Source organism: Leuresthes tenuis, unplaced genomic scaffold (assembly GCF_036924035.1).
Source record: "Leuresthes tenuis unplaced genomic scaffold, fLeuTen1.0.hap1 SCAF_9, whole genome shotgun sequence".
NCBI classification, from domain to species: Eukaryota; Metazoa; Chordata; class Actinopteri; order Atheriniformes; family Atherinopsidae; genus Leuresthes; species Leuresthes tenuis.
Genome location: NW_027325363.1, coordinates 32,269,584 through 32,289,210, shown reverse-complemented (window position 1 = coordinate 32,289,210; position 19,627 = coordinate 32,269,584). Strand labels below are relative to the sequence as shown.

General features: G+C 37.3%; 1 protein-coding gene across 1 annotated transcript in view; it reads left to right on the top strand.

Annotated features, from left to right (window-relative positions):
* The window catches only part of LOC140314756 (POU domain class 2-associating factor 1), a 24,722-nt gene extending 9,749 nt beyond the window's left edge, over nt 1-14,973 (top strand). Inside the window, exons 2-5 of the mRNA XM_072393113.1 lie at nt 1-89; nt 11,575-11,614; nt 11,713-12,005; nt 14,222-14,973. The exon at nt 1-89 is cut by the window's left edge and continues 39 nt beyond it. Coding sequence (XP_072249214.1) covers nt 1-89; nt 11,575-11,614; nt 11,713-12,005; nt 14,222-14,644 — 845 coding nt within the window. The 3' untranslated portion in view covers nt 14,645-14,973. The remainder of the gene's footprint in view (nt 90-11,574; nt 11,615-11,712; nt 12,006-14,221) is intronic.
* Nucleotides 14,974-19,627: the final 4,654 nt, after the last annotated feature.

Sequence of the window (19,627 nt, the reverse complement as noted above, 5' to 3'; positions counted from 1 at the left end):
GGGTTCGAGTTAGAGATCCAGTTAAAGAGCTGTTGAGGAGGAAGAGGAGTCAGGAGCTCCACAACAACAAGACAGCATCATCCACAGTGGTGAGGAAACCATTACAAACAAGACTTACAAACATATACATAATGTTTTCTATCTGTGAATTTCTTAGCATGAAACCTGCCCTTTCGAAAGAAGCCACTTTCCCATGAGTCTCTCAATTCAAAATAAAAGTAACAGATATGAGTAATAACAGATATAGAGCAATGACGGATCTGATTCTGCTGTTGGACTATGCAAACATTTCTAATCCTGTGAGATTTTCTGGGGTAATTTAGTGAAAAAGTTAAAACTCACATGTCAGTTTTGATCAAAATAAACATTGTTATGGGTGCTGTTTCCATTGTTTGCACATAACCAACTTTTTTGCCACCTCTCTCTCTTGATGACATTATCATACTTTACTTTAATCATACACTACTTTAATTGTGTTGAGAAATCATCACCATTAGCTTCCAGGGTGACATCCTTAAATCATCTGAAGTGTCACAAAGATCAGTTGGATCAATTATTTTAATTCTCGCTGCAGCAGGGCAGACAATGCAGAGGTCAAAAGAAGTGCACATGAGATGAACCCTCCAGACGCATGTTGTTAATTGTAAAAATGAACTCAGTAAAAATACAACTAGATGAATAAAAACTTTATCTTTGGGGAGAATTTTTGCCATTAGTTATCAATTTACATTTTGCACTGAAACTGCGAAAGAAAGGACCCCTGCGGGAATCACTGATTGAGAACCCAGGGTCTGATCTATCAAAGAGGGAGATTTTGTCTTTATATAATCCAGGTGTTTTTCCATGACAGTTAAAGCCATTTGCTGCATGGCTGCAGGGCTGGGCACACAGCCCTATGCAAAATAACTTGCAATCTTGCCAAAGAGCCAACCCCCCCTCACACACACACAAACTCATGCACACACACCCCTACCCACGCACGTACACACATACACACATACACACGTGGATAGATTCCTTTCATACACGCCCTGTGTAAAGGGGAAAAAAAAGAAATCAAGAATGACAAAGTGCAGTTTTATGTTGTCTTCCAGAAAGATAGAAGATGTGTTTGATAATGAAATTTCAGGGGCAAAGGAAAGAAAATGTGAAACTTACATTGAATGTGGTCCAAGCATTCTTTACGATTTCTACTCACATCCCAAATCTGAAAAGACACTGCTTTCATCCTCTTAAATACTCCAGTTTACAAATCTACAATTTATAGTCCCTATGATAATCTGCATCCTAGTAAAATAAAGGAATGGTTCACTAATTATCTTTTAAAATGAAGAATTAGAATAAAGGAATAAATGGGTAGATTTTTGCTGAGCTATCTCATAGCACACTACTGTGACTTCCAGATTTTCTGCCTGTAACTTTGCATTATCTTTATGATTCCTGGAGATCTTGCTTGGCGAGGATGTAGAGATGTGATATCAGCTGGGGTTGGGGTGACATGTTCATTGCATCTTTTTTTCTTTATTTTTTGTCAGTAAATCTCATTTACCTTTAACTATATGGCCATAAATGTTGTACTAAATGAGGTAAATGTTTTGCTAATATGATTCTCCTTCAGTGTGATAGAACAATGAGATAACTCAGGATCAGTTGGTGGTACAGACAGTTTGAGCCATACATATGGGCTTTTTTACTTGATAACGTTAAGTTATAAACTCACTCCAGCAGTTGTAAATTCTCTAAAAACATATCTACAAAACTGAACGTTTTAAAGTTTTTGCCTCAAAAGAAAAAACTCTTACGACTTGGCTTTGATATGACTGTGCACCTTTTTACTCATTTAATGATGGGGACCTAATTTTTCCCCACCTACATCCCCTCCCACCATGAAAAGAGATACTTGTATAAGCTAATAAGATAAGTTTGCCATGGGCTAGCAGCTGGCTGAATAAGCCGGCACCAGTGGATAACAACCACGCTGTGGATCAATGCGGGTCTTAGATGTTAGCATTTAATGGCTAACATTTGTCTGACCAGCAGCCAGACTGACACAATGTATGGCCATAGTCCAAAACACTGAAGTTTGACAGTAACAACTGATTACAACAACTCTGACCAAACAGAGGCTCTATAACGAACTTAAAACTCTCCTTTAACGGAGGTGACTATGAAAAGTTACAGCAAAAATCACTCCTTGCAAACGGAGGAAAAACAAAGCTATGAAACTTACCGTTTTAGAATAAATAAACTAAGGCTATGGACAAGGATAATCTATAAAACAAGATGGCACTGCGGGAGGATCGCTCACTGCAGGCTCGTGGAAACTATGGCTGAAAGAACAAGACAAAGAGCTGGTAATGATGCTCATGTATAGAGACAACATACTGGCACAAGACAAGGGAAGCGCAGACTATTTGAACACATGAGGGACCAAGGGGAGCAGGTGGAAACACTTGGGAATCAGGGAAGACAATGAGACGCTTGACACGGGAGGAAGAGCAAGATACCTGAAACGAGAGGAGACAGTTAGTGATTTCAAAATAAAACAGGAAATGACAAGACATGGAACAGAAAATAAACCGTGACACTTCCCACTTCTTCCTCATATCTTTGTCTTTGAGAAACCTCTTTGAGAAATGGGAGAGTTGAGAAAGTCAAGACAAAAACACTTTAAAAAGGAGGTTAAGCTTATTTTCTTCCTTCTTCTTCCAATTTTCTTAAAATTTTTTAAGAAGGTTTGGGTCAACAAAACTCCCATTTTGACGCATATCTGTTAATAATAAAACAAAGCTGCTGAGATTGTAAGTACGCTTGTTTGCAAACTATTCTACAGTCAGATGTTCTGTTGTCTGTATTGTTAAGCAAGTAGGGTATGAGACATGAGAGGTATCTTACTTTTGTCAGGATGAAATAATTACATGTGCATAATACAGCCTGTGTCACCTGTGTAAAATTTCCTGGTCAATGTTATATCAGCAATATTTGCATTATTTCTACAATAGCATTCTTGAGTCAGTTGTAATTTAAGCCTGTGTTATGGAATGTATGATTTATAAAGTCTCAGCTGGCCTAAAAACCGGGTGAACACCGGCTATTAACATAGCCTAGCTTAACATTTACTGACTGCGATTTCGGTGGCAGACATAAATACAGTACAATAATATTCTATTCACAAAATACAACCCAATAATAATGTTGAATCTTACTTGTGAAAAGTAATCCCCCGACCCCTGTTCGCAATCGTCCGCTTATTTGCACAGGAATACAGTGCTCTGGCTTCTTGAATACTCTGTTGTCAGTGGGTAGGATGTAGACGGCGGCCGTATTTCTCGCGCCCCAACGGTCGATGCGGCATCTACTCTTTATTTATCTTTATGGTCTATGGGCCATCTAGCTGGCCCAGTGAGGCAAATTTGAAATCTGATTGGTTAAAAAAATAGTTCCATTGCTATATAGTTTAATTAAGGTAGGCCAGCACTACTGATTCTGAAGGCCCTGGGCAGATTAGATTAATCCTGGGAAAACATAGAGACTGAAATCTGATTGGACGAAACATCAATATTCCACAGACATGTACAGGAAGCAGCGCAGCCAAGAGAAACATTACAAAAAAAGAGAGAATAGACTATTGGAAGTAAATTTATACAATTTCATTGAACAAATATTATAATTTAGGTTGTAGGTATAGTGATTCTGAGAGTGTTTTGGCCAGCAGAGAAGGTGTTGCTGGCCCTGACTGCCTGCCACTGCTAGATTTACAAGTACTGTGGCACTGTAGGGGAAAGGCATACTCCAGCTCTCAGTATCTAGTCTAGTAGAGGAGTTTAAATGTACTAAAGTTAGGACAGAGCTCCTGTTAGGCAGGGGTAAAGTGGTAATGTGGTAGTTAGTACGGTGGCTCCAAACCCAACCAAGGGGAGGAAATGGAATCCAGGAATGGCAGCTCAGGAGGTAGAAGCAACTATTAGACATAAAGAGATTGTGGATAATGTTCAAATGTGCCGGGGAGGCTTTGGGCTTGGCCCAGGCAAAAACTGGTGTGGAGTAGAGCAGGTCCTAAGGAGAAGAGAAAGCTAATTGTTGAGCAGGTTCGTAGACAGGAGGGAATGTTATGGGGTACAACAGCAGCGGTTCAGGCTAAGCAGGGACAGTGGTTAAATTGGGAAGGTGAAGAGGAGAAAAAAGCTACCTAAAACTCTGGGTAAATGGAGACCTACTATATGTTCGTTATGTTCAGGTAGTTATTATTAACTCTAAGGCATATTTTGTCAGGCTGTAAGGTTAGTCTGTCACACGGCCGGTATATGTGGCGACATAACCAATCATTAAGAAGCTTAGCTGCAGGTATTGAAGATAAACAAAGGCAGGTAAATTTAGGAGGGTCTAAGGTGAAGAAAATGCGAAAAGGCGAAATTCAGTTTGTTCAAGAGGGGGAGAAAGTTAGTAAGACAATAAGGAGGCAACATGAGAGTAAGTTTTTTTTGTCCCAAGTCTGAGGGGGAATAACTGAACGTAGACATCTGTTGTAAACTGCACAACAGTGTCTGCCCAAAAGCACTTTAACTTTCCTTAGATGTTAAGTAAAAGTGACACTGGTGAAATTAAGCAAGCTGTCTTTCCTGTACTGACTTGGTGCTGTAACCCTTTCCCCTCGTGTCAAAGCAATGACATTAACCGGCTCTTTCTCTGCAATCTGTCAGGCACCTGACATCACATGGCCTACTGCCTATGAGCATTTCCCCCGATGGCAGACTGAAGACAGCAGGAAGCAGTAGTAACACTGACATAAGCTATCAGTGCTGTACTACCTTGTGCTGTACTGCTGCACATTGTATCCCAGATAGGTATCCATACAGAGGCCATGTAAAGCAAAGAGAGATTAATGTACGTTGTTATCACATGATGGGTAATAATGAGACTGGAAAGCTGGGCAGAATCACTGAAACTACTACTACTACTACTAAGAATAATAACAAAGATTATAATCATATCCAGAACTGCCGTTGAAAAAGAGAAAACATCAGAGTGATAAAATAAAGGACCAGTTCCCTTCATAAATGATTAATTAATATGGAGGTTCTGTTAGAAAATGAGCTTTGAAATTGGAAAAAAAATATCTCTCATGACTAAATTAAATTAATGATAATACACTATACTAATTTATAATATGGGATTATAATGTAGTCACCTACATAATATTTAATCAGGTGTGGCTTGGTTTTTAAAATAATGAAGTAAATAGTTTGATCAAATCCACCGTGATGAGGTTGGCATGACAAGCTGACATGTCTCTGCTTTCTGACCTCCAGCTGTATGATATGGTCAGATATGGCTTTTTTCCTTCAGCAGTTTCCTAAATGAACAAAATGACCCAGAAGTATACAAATGACAGTCATGAGCTGTCAGGAGCTGGTTGAATACTACAAATGCAGAGGAAAGCTTAGCTCAATTGCTTTTGTTTTTAAGAGACTTTAGTATGGGATACATGTGACTATACTTCAGAGAAGGAATGGAGATGATGCCATTCCACAATTACTTGAAAACAGCTGTTTAAAAAAGTAAACCTTTAGGAATATTTATGAGTGTTATGGTAAGAGATTCAGGAATTTCCTTCGGGATTAATAAAGTTCTGTCTTATCTTATTCAACATGCTTCAACACTGCCCCTGATTATTGCTATATTTGGAACTCTTCCTTATTTATTTATTGTTTGTTTATTTGTTTATGCATTTCGCAGATGCTGTTATCCAAAGCGACTTACACTGGTAGGCACGTAGGGTCAGGGGGTCTTGTCTGAGGACCGCTACTGGAGTTAGTACCTTTCATATAGGGGATTTGAACCCAGGTCACCCCCATGATTAAATCCCCTGCATGAAAAATACTACCTCCAGTAGGGGTCCTTAGGCAAGACCCCCTTACCCTATCTGCCTACCTGTAAGTCGCTTTGGATAAAAGCATCTGCCAATTGCATAAACAAACAGACAATAAACAAACATGAAAGGTGGCAATCTTACCACTACACTATCCAGTCCCTATATTGTCCATGATATACAAGTCTAGGGAGTGAATAACACCTGTTGCTTATTATTGCTCTACCTTTTTGTTATTGTCAACCCTTGACACTGTAGGAGCGCTTCCCCCATAAGGTCTGATCTAAATAAACACAAAAAAGACAAAGTGCAGAGTTTCCAGTGAACCTTTTTAAATCTCCTCTGAAGAGTGTGCTTTAATTTCCACGACAAAGCAACTCTGTTATTCAAATTTAAAACGTCAAAAATTCAACTGAAGATATCAACAGAATTGGGAAAGCATTATCTAAGACATTACATAAAAACACATTTGAACAATGCAGCTAAGATTTACAACTGGACTGCATTTTACTGTCCACCACTTTGTAACCTTCAATGGGACATGAGTCACGGTATTCTCTAATCTGCCCATTAGCCAATAGAAGAAGATGAGGAAGCAATGGTCAGTGCCACCTACAAACAAACTAGTTGCAAACAGAGCATAGAAAGGAGAAGTTAGTGAAGCTTAAAGCAAGTGAACATTACCTCCATCATCACTTCCTTCCACAAAGCCATTCAGCATCGAACAGACAAAAAGACAAATAAAACAAAAAACAAAACAAGAGTAACAACTGGTGTTGCTACAGGGGACAGTTTTTGGGCAGTAAAAGACTGAAATTCAATTCTGAACTTGTAACTTTTTATCTGGACTGGAAAGTAAAAACTTGTATAGTTCATATGAAGGTAGCTTATGTTGCAGCCATGTCTTTTGGTAGTTGATTCTGCAATGCCGGTGACAAACTGCCTCAGCTTGGTATGTGTGAATTATCAAAGACGACTGGCAGCGAGTTAACAAAGATGGAATTTTTGTGTCACTGAGGCAGAACTGTCACAAGAAAAGGACTGCTGAGTTAATATGTCTGCAACCATGTTTGCACTTAAAACAAAGTTTTAATGTAAACAGTACAAGGTAGCTGTGTTGTTGTGCTCAGCCTGCACATGATCAGCAGAAAGATCAAAGTTAGGGTGGGCTAATTATTGTTACTTGACTATTTTCTAGTCATCGTGGATGACCGTTTTCAGTTATAATGAAAGGAATCAGTAATGACTTGACATACAACAAACTCTATGAAGAACTGCAATCCTTGTGTTCATTTAGTAAACTGAATACAGCAAAATACAGATTACAAACAAATAAACAAATAGATATATGAATAAGGTAAATGAATAAATAAACAAACATACACATTTGGCATTTTAAAAATATATCTTAACTGAAATAGATTAGTTTTGACATCATATGACATCTTCCTTACTTTGCTAAACTATGTTAGTGATCCTACTGCTCTACTGTGCTGTTCTCTGAATGATGTCAAAGAGAAAATGTTGATGAGCACAGAGGTGCCTCAAATACTAACTGTTTGGGGTTTTGTACCATATCATAAGGTTCTGAAGGCAATTCAAAGGCATCTCATTCTTTACATTGATTGTAAGAATAGCCCTGAGGCAACATCTGTTTCAGTTGTACTCTAATTATCCCATCCCTCCTGGCTCACGGGACCCTCACTGCTGCTGTGCTGTTCTTCTGAAAAAAAAAAAATGTGGATGAAAAGATTTCACGTTAAAATACAACTATAAATATTGGTATCAGCATTTGAACAAAAACGTTAACAGCAGATAATGGAACTAAACGCCTGGCTGTACACTATCAGTATTCTTTAGTAATCTGTTTAAAAAGCTAACCTATGCTCTCAGCCATGTACTTTCTATTATTTTATTGTTCAAAGTGAAACAGGCAAAAAACACATTGTTCAAATAAAGTTTATTCAGCAAATAAAAAAATGGATTTATTAAACTGAAGTGCTCTTAGAAATTAATTATTCTGCTCTAGTTTGTTTTGAATTATGTATTTTATGTTTTAAGAATACATTGGCTCTGAGGCTTGCTATTATTTGAGATATGAAAGACACATCAGAGTGAGCTGACAACCCTGTCTTAACCAAAATAAAATGTATACTTGTGTTGTATCATTATGTTACATAATTAATGTGCTAACATTCTTGATTCTGCATAAGCCTGAGAATCCAACAAGTTGTTATTCAAAAAAAAGTTTCATAGTGATAGAAACACAGAGATGTCCAAGTTGTGATGCAGCAGTTCAACAAATCCCACAAACGCATGCATCAACATGCAACAATGTTGCTGGTGGCTCACATATTTGCATGTGCATGCATATCACCAGAAGAGATGAATATACTGCAGTTCACTGTTCCAGGTGGACTAGATTTGTTTGGTTTGTTTGAGTTGGTGAATAGATTAGAATTATTACAGAGCTGTGGATATTTTTCACTTTCTGCCTGCATAGCGTAATGTTACACAAAGTTGTCTCTATTTTATATGACTCTCTGTCAGTGACAGAGATTACAGCACTGTTACATCATTTAAATGTGCAGACTATGACTCGGTTTCTTCACCAAGCATTAATTTAATACTATCCAACTTGCAAGACAACATTAGCTCACACATATTGGTTCTGCATTTTCGACAGTTCCTGACAATTTGTGAAGTGTTGGTGAGCATGCTGATTTTAGTGTGTTCATGCACAACACTGTATACAATTATGGGTTATTCTGGGTAGATTCTTTAGAAGAATCACTTTTGAAGAATTCTCATTTAGAATCATTATATTAAGTTTATTTTACTTTTCATATTAGTTTTATTTTGATATTTATCATATTTTAATGATAAATTAATCAATGTTTATTATTCTTAATTCTTGTTTTTGCTGTCAATTTGAGCTTTTATCTATCTGTACAGATGTAAAATAAGCACTTTCCTTTGGGATCAATAAAGATCTGATTATAGTCATAAACATTCATTTCAAGACAATAACAGCTAATCACTCCTTAAGTATGTCATCATGGGAGATTACCTCCTTCCTCCAAGCCATTGCTGTTTGTATTTTTTAAGTACTCTACAAATTCACAACCGCCTTTGTGGAAACATTCAGGATGTTCACTACTTCACCCATCATACATAGCTAAATAACTGCTCACACCCACTAAAGGGGTGGAGGGAGTGTTAGCTCAACATAATTATCATTATTATTAAAGTGCCCATGTCCACACAAGATCAAAATAAGAAGCATCTTAAAGGTTATTTTGCTATTATGGCATTTCAAATGAAAACAACAAGCTTTAAAACAATTTACATTATCGAGTGAGCATGTCTGTCACTTTATCTAGTCATGCTAATTGACAGACTGTTGCATTTCCCTTTTTAGGTTTATTGCAAGTACTTGCATTCAAATCGTGTTTCTAGATGGTCATTACACACTACTATGAACCTACAAGTCAGAAAATGAGTGTAAAGACCTACATAACTCCAAGTCAGACCAATCACACATGGAAACAGGTCATTGAGAGAACCAAGATATCTAAATACTAAAGATTCTTTATTAGATCTTTTCAGCAAAAGTAACATAATGCAATCTACATGATATTACATCTTATTCCTCATAGAAGTAAGAACAAAGTAATGACTTTAATTATGTACAGTCCAGTCAAATAAAAAAGAATATAAACTAGTCAAATATCAAAGAAACTGCAATACAACCCAACATAACATGCTGTATGAAATGCCAAGGCAGTTTTTTTTGATAAACAAAAAAGTGAATAATTTATGTCAGATAAACTGTTGATGAGGTTGCATCCTAAGAAAATGCCTGTTGTGGATCTTAATGGGAGAATTTTCACATTAAAAAAAAAACTCACTGTCAAGCTTTGCATCACATTTTGAATTAGTTTACCTCAAATTTAGGATATGTAGGTGTACATGAATCTTTCATTAAACTATCATATTTTTATATAGACAAGATTAATCATGTTGGAAACAGGATCTGTTTTTATTTTAGTTTTTTTTAGTTTGACGTGTACAACTGTTCACACACAGCAGTGAGCACAGCCAGTGAATTGGTTTGCCATTTAAACATATTGTCAAAATTTTAATCACCAGTTCAGCTCTTTCAAAATAATCACCTCATCAGAGACTAGAATCAATAAATTACAGAGCAAATAGAAGTATTGTGGACCGTACATGTATAATTTTAATTTTGATAAATATTCTATCTGATCAGTTTGAACTCACACATTTGCAGGATTCTGCTACATATATAGAATAAAATTATACTGCCACTAATATCATATAGAGTGCAGCAAAAACATTTTACTGGCCAATTCAGTACAAAATAGAGTTAAACAAAAAGCTAAAAGAAAATGAACTGACTTTTGATATCATCAGCTTGTTTGAGTAATAAATATTAGAAGTGCAACAGTATGTTTGTATACCACTGCAAAATTTTAAGCAGGATAATAGAAGATTGGTATTTGATATTACCACCCTACATTATGTCAGAATGTTAATATAGCTAATCTATACAGGCTTCATAATACTAGTACTAATCAGAGTCAAACTTCACCTTTAGGAAACGTGAGTGGAGGAGTATTAGAATGGGCACTTTTTTCCCCCTTTTTTTGACAGTTTCGTATCAGGGACAAACGAGCCTTTTCGTCTCTTCATTTTGACTTCCCTGCTGATCTGCTCTATTTGATGCATGTTGCTCTCATCTCTGCTGCATGTCTCACCTATGACACTGCCTTCTTGGGAGAACTAGTAGCACCATGAAAAAGAGGCACTTTGATATACCTGCCTTGAGAAACTTTCTATTTATTCATCAACTTTTCTACATCTTTATGCAAGTGTATCATATTGTTTTATCCATGATTGTTTTCATGTCCAAGGTCCAGCTCTTTTTAAAACATTTTTTACATCCACACTCCATCTTGTTGTGTTAGGTGTGACAGACTTAACAGGAGCATGAGAAAGGGATAGGGGAAAACCATGTTGGAAAAATTTAACTGGCTGCAAAGAAGGGACAAATATCCCCACTGGTTTCATGAGAGAAAGCAGATTTGATGTCTTTTTCATCTTTTTTTTCTGAATACAAATTATTAAAAAAGTATTTGTATGAAACAAATATTTGTTAAAGAACACTGTTTGTGCCATTCCAAATACTGTATTAGGGTTAAATTCCACTCCAAATGCAGACAGAGCGCTACATATTTTTTGAGCAAAGTACAATGCTGTAAAACAAGAAAAAAAACTAAAGAAAAAAAGCTTAAAGACCATGTATATCCCAAAATAAAATTATAAATAATAATAATAATAATAATTGTTTGACATTTAAGACAATCTAAATTTTTGTGTTCTAAAATATATAAAAAGATTAAGCTGTAATTTAAGTCCAAACGCAGAAAACCGATATTGCACAAGAGAGACAAATCTATCAAGATCGTTACTGTATGCCAATCTACAAACAAAATCTGTTTCAACAATTTCACACACTATAATTGTAATTTTGACTTCACTGCTGCTCACACCTGGACATGATTGGTACAGGTGTAAATACTTTATATTTATATATCAACATAACATGGAAGATGTGATTGTTGTTCTGCTGAAGTGACAGTTTTAATTTACTTTCTTCAGTGATGTGATCTTTTTTTCAGGATGTGGGCACACACAGCAATCAGTCATCATTTACACAAGGTACATGCCTCACCTGTGAGATACCAGAAACAGTCACTGAAAAAATTACTCTGTTTTCAAAGTCTCACAATTAAGCCTTTTTTTTAATTGATATTCAGGAATCTTTGGCTCTGATGTTGCTGGGGGTTCCTCAGCTGAGCAGTCAGCTGCTGCTGTTGATGGAGGGCTACAGTGTGGAGGCTGGAAAGCTGTCCCCACTGTGGCCAGCACTGGATTGCAGCCTGCTGTGATGCCCTGGTCTTCATCTGACTACAACCAGCAGGACTCTGGTGCTCAGACTCTGGCTTATCAAGCCACCCCAACCCTCACTGCTGATGTCTATATGCAGACTCTGTGCCCCAGCTATACCATGCTGACCTACACACACACTCCACTGCTCACTAACTTTGGGGTGAGTGTGAGATCGCAGTAGGAACTTGAAATTATCTTTAGAATTTTACCAAGTAAGGTTACATGGAAAACATATCAATAAAAAAAGGGAGGTGATAAGAATTTACTTGCTTTTTAACTTAATGCTTATGTAGACAACTGGCTTTGTCGAAGGTGTAATTGTTCACATACTGGTTAGTGTACTATGTCTGTTAACAGAGAATTCCACAAGGGAGTACATCATCCAACTCAGATTGTACAGAACTTCCAGAATCATGGAGACTATAAAAAGTTAGTATATGGTTTATGTTAAGATCACAGCAGAAACAGCAACAGCTGCAGTATTATGGATGGTATTTGTTGTCCCTAAATCAAGAATGTTAGAATGGATGTTCACATTTGTCCTTCTACCTCCATATTATATCTTTTGTTATTTCTTAGGACATGCACAGCCAGTGCTCCAAATAAATGTAAAATATGTGAGACAGTTGTCATCAACATGCCAACACGTAATCAAAAGAAACTATTGTATATTTTTGGACTAACAACTGACGTTGTAATTGCTGCACTGAGAGCCTGTGGTTTGTGACAGGAACTTTTGGTATCTGCATCTGTGGAATTATTATGTTTAATATCGATATCAGTAAAGAATGCATTTCTAGGTTCTGCCAAACATGCTGCTATGCATTATGACCAAACATCACCACTTTGGTATGGTCTATCCAAAGGACATTGTTCCAGAAGTATTGTGGTTTGTTCAGATGCAACTTTTCAAACCTAAGCTGTGCTGCCATGCTCCTTTTAGAGAGAAGAGGCTTTCTCCTGCAATCCCTCTAAGGAAATCATACTTGTTCCGTCTTTTACTAATTGTACTGTCATGAACTTTAACATTTACCATGCTAACTGAGGCCCATAGATTCTGAGATGTAGCTCTTAGGGTTTTTTGCAGTTTCTCTGAGCATTGTAAAATTTTACCTTGAGGTGAACTTTCTGGCGCATCCATTCCTGGGAAGATTGACAGCTGTCTTGAATTCTTTCCACTTGTGAATAATCTTTCTCTCTGTAGAATGATGGACTCCAAATAGATTTTGAAACAACCTTATAATCCTTCCTAGATTGATGAACAACAACAATTGCTTCTCCAAGATCATCGCTGATGTCTTTCCTCCTTGATATTTTGTTAACACACACCTGAATGCTGCAGACCAGCAAAAACTTCATCCAAAACTTCTGTATTTATAGAGGTGCTCAAACTGGCTAATGATCAGTTAATCGAGTGCATTTAAGTGCAGAACCTGGCTGCTACTGGCTGAAATCATATGGATTTCACTTTGACACCTACCTAAACCTGCCCCCCTCTTAGAGAAGAGCCTCTAATGTCCCAAAAATGTGTTCTGTGAAGTCTGACATATGTCCTCAAGTAATGTCACATGAGTCAGGATCTTAGTTGGGGCTGATACCTAAAAGTCTAAGATAGAAAGATAAAAAAAACAACAACAATATGGGAATGTGGAGTTAGGTGCTATGCCTGACCTCTGTAGCCTACCCATCCTCACAGCTGAGACCAAGTTACGTTAGCAGTGACCGACATGACACACCCTATTCTGCTGTTGTTCTGTTGTACCTCATGACAAAGATATAGAAAATAATTCTTTAAAACACGTTTAAGGGTGTCAATCAGGCAATGTGAGTAAAGACCTTAGGTCAAGTATATTGGCTGATAGTTGTGATGTCAGCTGTGATGTTTTGTCACTGCTGCTTTTTTGCTGGCTGGTTTGTGAGTCAATCAGACAACTGAGGTTGATAATGCAGCAGAAAAGTATAGTTCCAGACATTTGCTCAGGCTCATTCAAACATCATGCGGTCGCCTTCAATTGTTGTTATATCATCGGCCCCTGTTTGAAATGGGCTTAAGAGGCTAAATGAGTTACATCACAGCATTGCTGGTAGGCCATAGTTAACTAAATCATACTGACACTCAGAGGTCAGTATGTGATATCGTATCTTTTCATACTGTAATCAGTTCATTAGAACCGACAGGACTAACTAATAGAATGATGCTGTGGTTGTTGTCCACAGCTTATACACATAGTATGGGGTGAACATTCTTAAACATATAAATGGTCTTTAAAATTAGATTGGATAGTAACACATTTTTTATATTTTTAGTTTATTTGTAATCTATATATATATATATATATATATATATTTTTTTTTTGGTGATATTTAACTTTTCAGACAATACCAGTGGCCCCAAGCCAAGCCTCCCTCCCTCAGATGGAGCTCCCGGACTCGGGGATGACCTACCTTCCATGGGCCCAACCCCTCACCACTATATCTACCATGCCCAGTCCAGGGGTCCAGTTTTCCCCAGGTTCTGCTTCCTTGTCTGGGTCTTCACGAGTTCACATGCCCTTGTCAATGTCTTTGACCACAATGATCCCACTGATGGAGACCCAGGGATTGGACTCTGAGCCACAGATCCTGAACCTCCCCCAGCATTCGGACCCCGAACCACAAGGTAATTGTCTGAATGAAGATCCAGAGGCAGAGCCAGAATCACCAAACTTGCTGGATAAACTTCTAGAGGATCACAAGGGGCATGATGAAGAGGAGGACAAAGACTCCTACAGCAGATCCCTCTTTATGCCCAATGTTTGAAAACATGAGTGTCCTTTCTGTCTGAAATGATTTTGTTAAATTTTTCTTTTCTTAGTGACAACTTTTTTATTGGAATTTCACGCATACCTTTTCATTTGATAAACACAGGTATTCTTTTTTTGTTAATAATCACTTGTGTATGTTGAAGAGTGTATTATGTTTGTAGCTGGGACTCTAAGACTTTAAGAACCCATCCCCCATTTAAAATCAAATTTGATAGGAAATATTTTACTTATCCTAAAGGGAAATCATATAAATTATATCTGCCAACTTCGTCTCACGGAAAAACATATCATAACTATCTTGTTTTTAGTACCTAGACTTATATGTGATGAATATGAATAATTTTCTGTTCTCCAGAACATATATTAGGGTGTCTAAAGTTACATGTAAGTGAAAAACTTTTTTTGTTTGGACAGTTCCACATTTGATGAGCCATTCTGTTTTTCATTTCAAACGTATGCCACTTTCTTAAGTACCCTCCACCTCCTCTGATAAGCCCCAAGCTCTGAACCTTGCAAGCTTGCATCCATCCTGCAAGACCAATAAAGCCAGCTTTGCTCGGAAATGTTTTGTTGTCAGCTGTACTGAGGAAGATGCATCTTACATCAACCCCCAGCCTCGGAAGACATTAGAGCACAGTGGATACATTATATTTGAGGTAATATTCCAGCAAGAGTTAGATAAAGACTGTGTATTTGCAACAATATCTTTTCATTGACTGTTTTAACAACTAAAGAAAAAAGGACCGAAGAAAGTGAGCAACAAAGTGGGATCAGTTCCAGCTCTCAGAGCTTGAACTTCAGACCAGGGAAATGTAAGTATCTGAGAAATAATTAATCATGGTTTATTTATTCTTTTTTTTTCCGTTTAGCTGTAGAGTAATGAAGATGACATACATCAATGTCTAAGAAGTTTTTGCTGTTTCTTTTTGAAAGATTAACATTAACGTTACCACATCACTTTGTTAACTGAAGCTTTCTAGTTTTACGGTTATGCTCTGAAATTTGGACAGCCTGCAGCCATGTGGATAAGGCGTGTTACTGGAACACTGGTCCTCTCATCAGTCTCGTTCATACACTAAAGGCTGTGTACTGCTCTTGGTGTGTTAACATTACATTTTCAAAATGTTTCAGAAAAGCATATATGTCTCCAAGTACATTTGTTCAATTATTTTAATATATCCAAATTAAATGCAGTTATTGACAGTGCACATGCATTACTACGAGTTACACTGTCTACATCTCCAGCTTGGTCCATTACTGTCGATGAGAAAACATTTTTTTAAAACATCTCTGCTAACTCAGACTGCCAGACTATTTCCCTCTTGGATCAATACATTAACTATATGCACACATGGACAAACTTGTTGGAACCCCTCTGTTAATGAAAGAAAAACACACAATGGTCACCAAAATAACTTGAAATTGACAAATGTAATAATAAATAAATATTTATTGAAAATTAACCAATGAAAATCAGACATTGCTTTTGAATTGTGGTTCAACAGAATCGTTTTCAAAACAAACTAATGAAACAGGCCTGGACAAAAATTATGTGTCAAGCTATGTGTGTGAGTGTTGTTTTGGGTGTGTATCTAATGCAACAGACCTAATCTGACAAGATAGAGAAGTTTCATCTGTTCCTGTCATATAAGACAGTTCTAATCGGTTATGTTATCTGATAGTTATAAACCATAATGTACTGTTCAGTGGAAAACTACAGAATATGAATACATGATGTGTTAAAACAAAAGCAATTATCATAGATATAATTCCACAGCTCTATCAGAGACTGCCACTTTCTGTTCAGAAACTTTCTTCTGATCAGCTGGGTATTCAGCACTAAGGAAAGTGGGGGTAGCTGCTGACCTAACCGAAAGGGTAAGGCTGAATGCTTGCTGAGTCTCCACCCCAAGAACAGACTGTTAATGAAGAGGTGTCAAAACAGGGCTAACCCAGCAGCTGAATGCAAACACATTTAAAAGTAAAGTCCCTTGAAGGGACCAGTGGTCAAAACAAAATTCAATCTTGACTCTCCCACTTGGAAGTCACATGTACCATCTCCACCTTTTTTCTCCATTAAATGTGATACTACAGTCAAAATGTAACAATTTAACAAAATGCTGCATAATTTAGTTACTTCTGTGTTCATTGATGGAAATCTGTCTGTGGACATATATAATTATAGCTTAAATGTAAATGCCTATATCACGTGAGAAACTTTTTTTAATCATGAGAGAACATTTTTTTTTATTTGTTTGTCAAGAGGATTAATGTTAGATGGGAGGTGTTTATTGCATTTAAAGTTATGTGATGAGCTGTAATCAGCTGCTGTACCTACCTTTCACCAATCCCTTACCTCCTCTTCTCTTCCCCTGATGTCTGTGTGTGTTTGGACTGCTTGACTCCATTTAATGTGTGATGAGGGGAAAGGAAAAGGCAGAGGAGTGAAGAGAAGGGCAATAAAGAAACAAAAGGAATTTCGGAAGCCCCGTCCTAAATACGTGACACATAAACATTTAATAAAAGATTATTGTAACACGCTAAATATAATTTTTGGCAGATTTAAGGATGCGTGTATTAACAGGCACAGCTATTAATGTAAGACCTGTGTTTTGCTGACATGATTTAACTAAATGTTCAATTTCTTACTCTGTGGGTCTACATGATGAGATCAACTCGATTATAGTTATAGATGGGTTATGCTTCTTATCTGAGCAAGGCTAATTATCCTTGTATATATGGCGGTGAATGAATCGGATCACTGGCACAAAGTATGTCATACCCCAGTACTATAGGTGGCATCTTAACTGTCGCTAATAGAGCCACTTCTGGTTGACATCTTCACCACCACAAACAACAACAACAAAACTAAGGCATTCGAGAAAGATGGCGAACGAAGAGCAAGATGAAACTACGTCCCTCTACATTTCGTTTATGATGAGCATGGTTATGGCGCAAACGAGATACACAACGGCGCATTCTCCATCGCGTTGTTTATTTCTTTCCGACAGCGGCGACAACAACAGTAATATCGTCTCCTTCGACTTGCGGGTGACGATCCTGGGAAAAAATCCTGAGCATGCGCAGAACGCTCAATCCGATCCACTGCTGTCTACATGCACGTTCAGTGTACATTTGGATCGAATTATCTCGAATTATGTCTTAATTCGATCGCTAGTAGCCCGATCAGTTTTTTAGTCAGATTACGGTGTCTACATGAACTGAATAACTCAATCTTATTGTAATTTAGCCATTAATCCGATCCAATGGCACTCATGTAACCCCACTGACTGTAAACCTTAATCTTAACCTTAATCAAATAAATCTTCTGGCAGTTTTTACATGCTGTTTTAAGCTACTGATATTTTACTGAATTACATGCACGTGTTTAATTTATTGCCATGTTAGTACCTGTCACCTTTTTGTCATTACAATACAGTAAAAATGCTACATTTGATAAAAATCTAAATAAAATCTATTGTTTCACAAGAAGCTGGAGAATAGTACAAATGAAAAAAAGATAAAGTAATTTTTTTATTTTGATAATTAATCATTTTTCATTTGATACATTTTGCACTGCTGTGTTTTGTGTTTCATATTAGCTAGTGATTTCCATCAAACCCTAAGAAAAGATCAACTCATGGTTGGGAATGTCTGTTGACCAGAAAGGAACTGGCAGTTCCACTTCCGATATTTTACAACACAGTGTGGAATTTCTAAGTTAAATGTAAAGGTTTGAAAAAAATATCAAAAAAAACAAAACAGCATAGATATACTTTGATGCCAAAAATGATATAATGAACCCATGCCAGTGGTGTAAAGGAAAAGTTGTTTTATTTGCAGTAATCGAGAGGGTGAAAAGTTCAAGTCTTGGCAGAATTGCAGGAGGCATGACCCTCCTGCTAAAATGTTCCCAAGAGAGCTGATTCTTGATAAAGTAGGGATGACTATTGCAAAATAAGAGTTTCATAAATCAGTCATCAGATATGCAACTTAAACTATGAACAAAAACTCAATAAATTATCATATCTTCTCTCTACTGTTTGGTATAAAACACAGACTGCATTGCCACATGCTACCCCAGCTGACAAAACCAGTGTTCTCACATGCTCATAAAAGTGAAGACTTCCCTGTCTCAGGGGTTATCCCAGGGGAAACTGATATGGTGAGAGGAGCAACAACTCATTTGTCACATTCAACACCTGAAGACACTTGAGATCATATCACCAGGAGAAAATGTGACAGGACTGCACATGGGAGAATTGGAGGCTGGCTCTGTGCTCTCGTGCAAGACTCCAAAACTGATAACAGTTACAAAATAAATCCAGAGATCAAGTTACACCTCATTGGAAAACAATGGGTTAACAGAAAAGAAAACCAAGATCAAGAAAACAAGATATCAGCCTCTCTTCTCTTATTGCCACTTTTCTAAAAAAAAAAAAAATTTTAATCACTTAGTAGACACTTTATTCCAGAGCAATCTACAAGTGTTCACACTAGGGGCAATATATGGATCAGTATCTTGCCAAAGAGCAATTCAATTTGGCTGGGGATCAAACCATTCAATCATTCATTTTATCCTCTTTATCCAGTCCAGGTTTGATGGGGGATTGGAGTCTGCCCCAGCGGGCACGGGCGAGAGGTGACAGGTTGCTACTCCATTGTAGGGCAAAAAAAGGATTCTTGCTTAACGAAACATGAGGCTGTTACATATTCTGGTCATCATTCAGTCCAGCAGCTCAAAGATGTAGGAAGTATGTTGGCAGTGTGTTGAGGCCACTTGAATGTTTTTTAAGTGTATCTCTTGTGATCTTTCTCCTCTCTGATTTTTGGAAGATGATTCACCTCATGACTCATTCAATAAGCTTGTGTTGCTCTTGGAATCGGTGTGTCAGTTTATTGCAAAATACAAGTTAAGCCCATCTGTTGATTTAAAGAGGGAGCTGTAGGTTCTCTACTTGCCTTGCTGACTCAACTT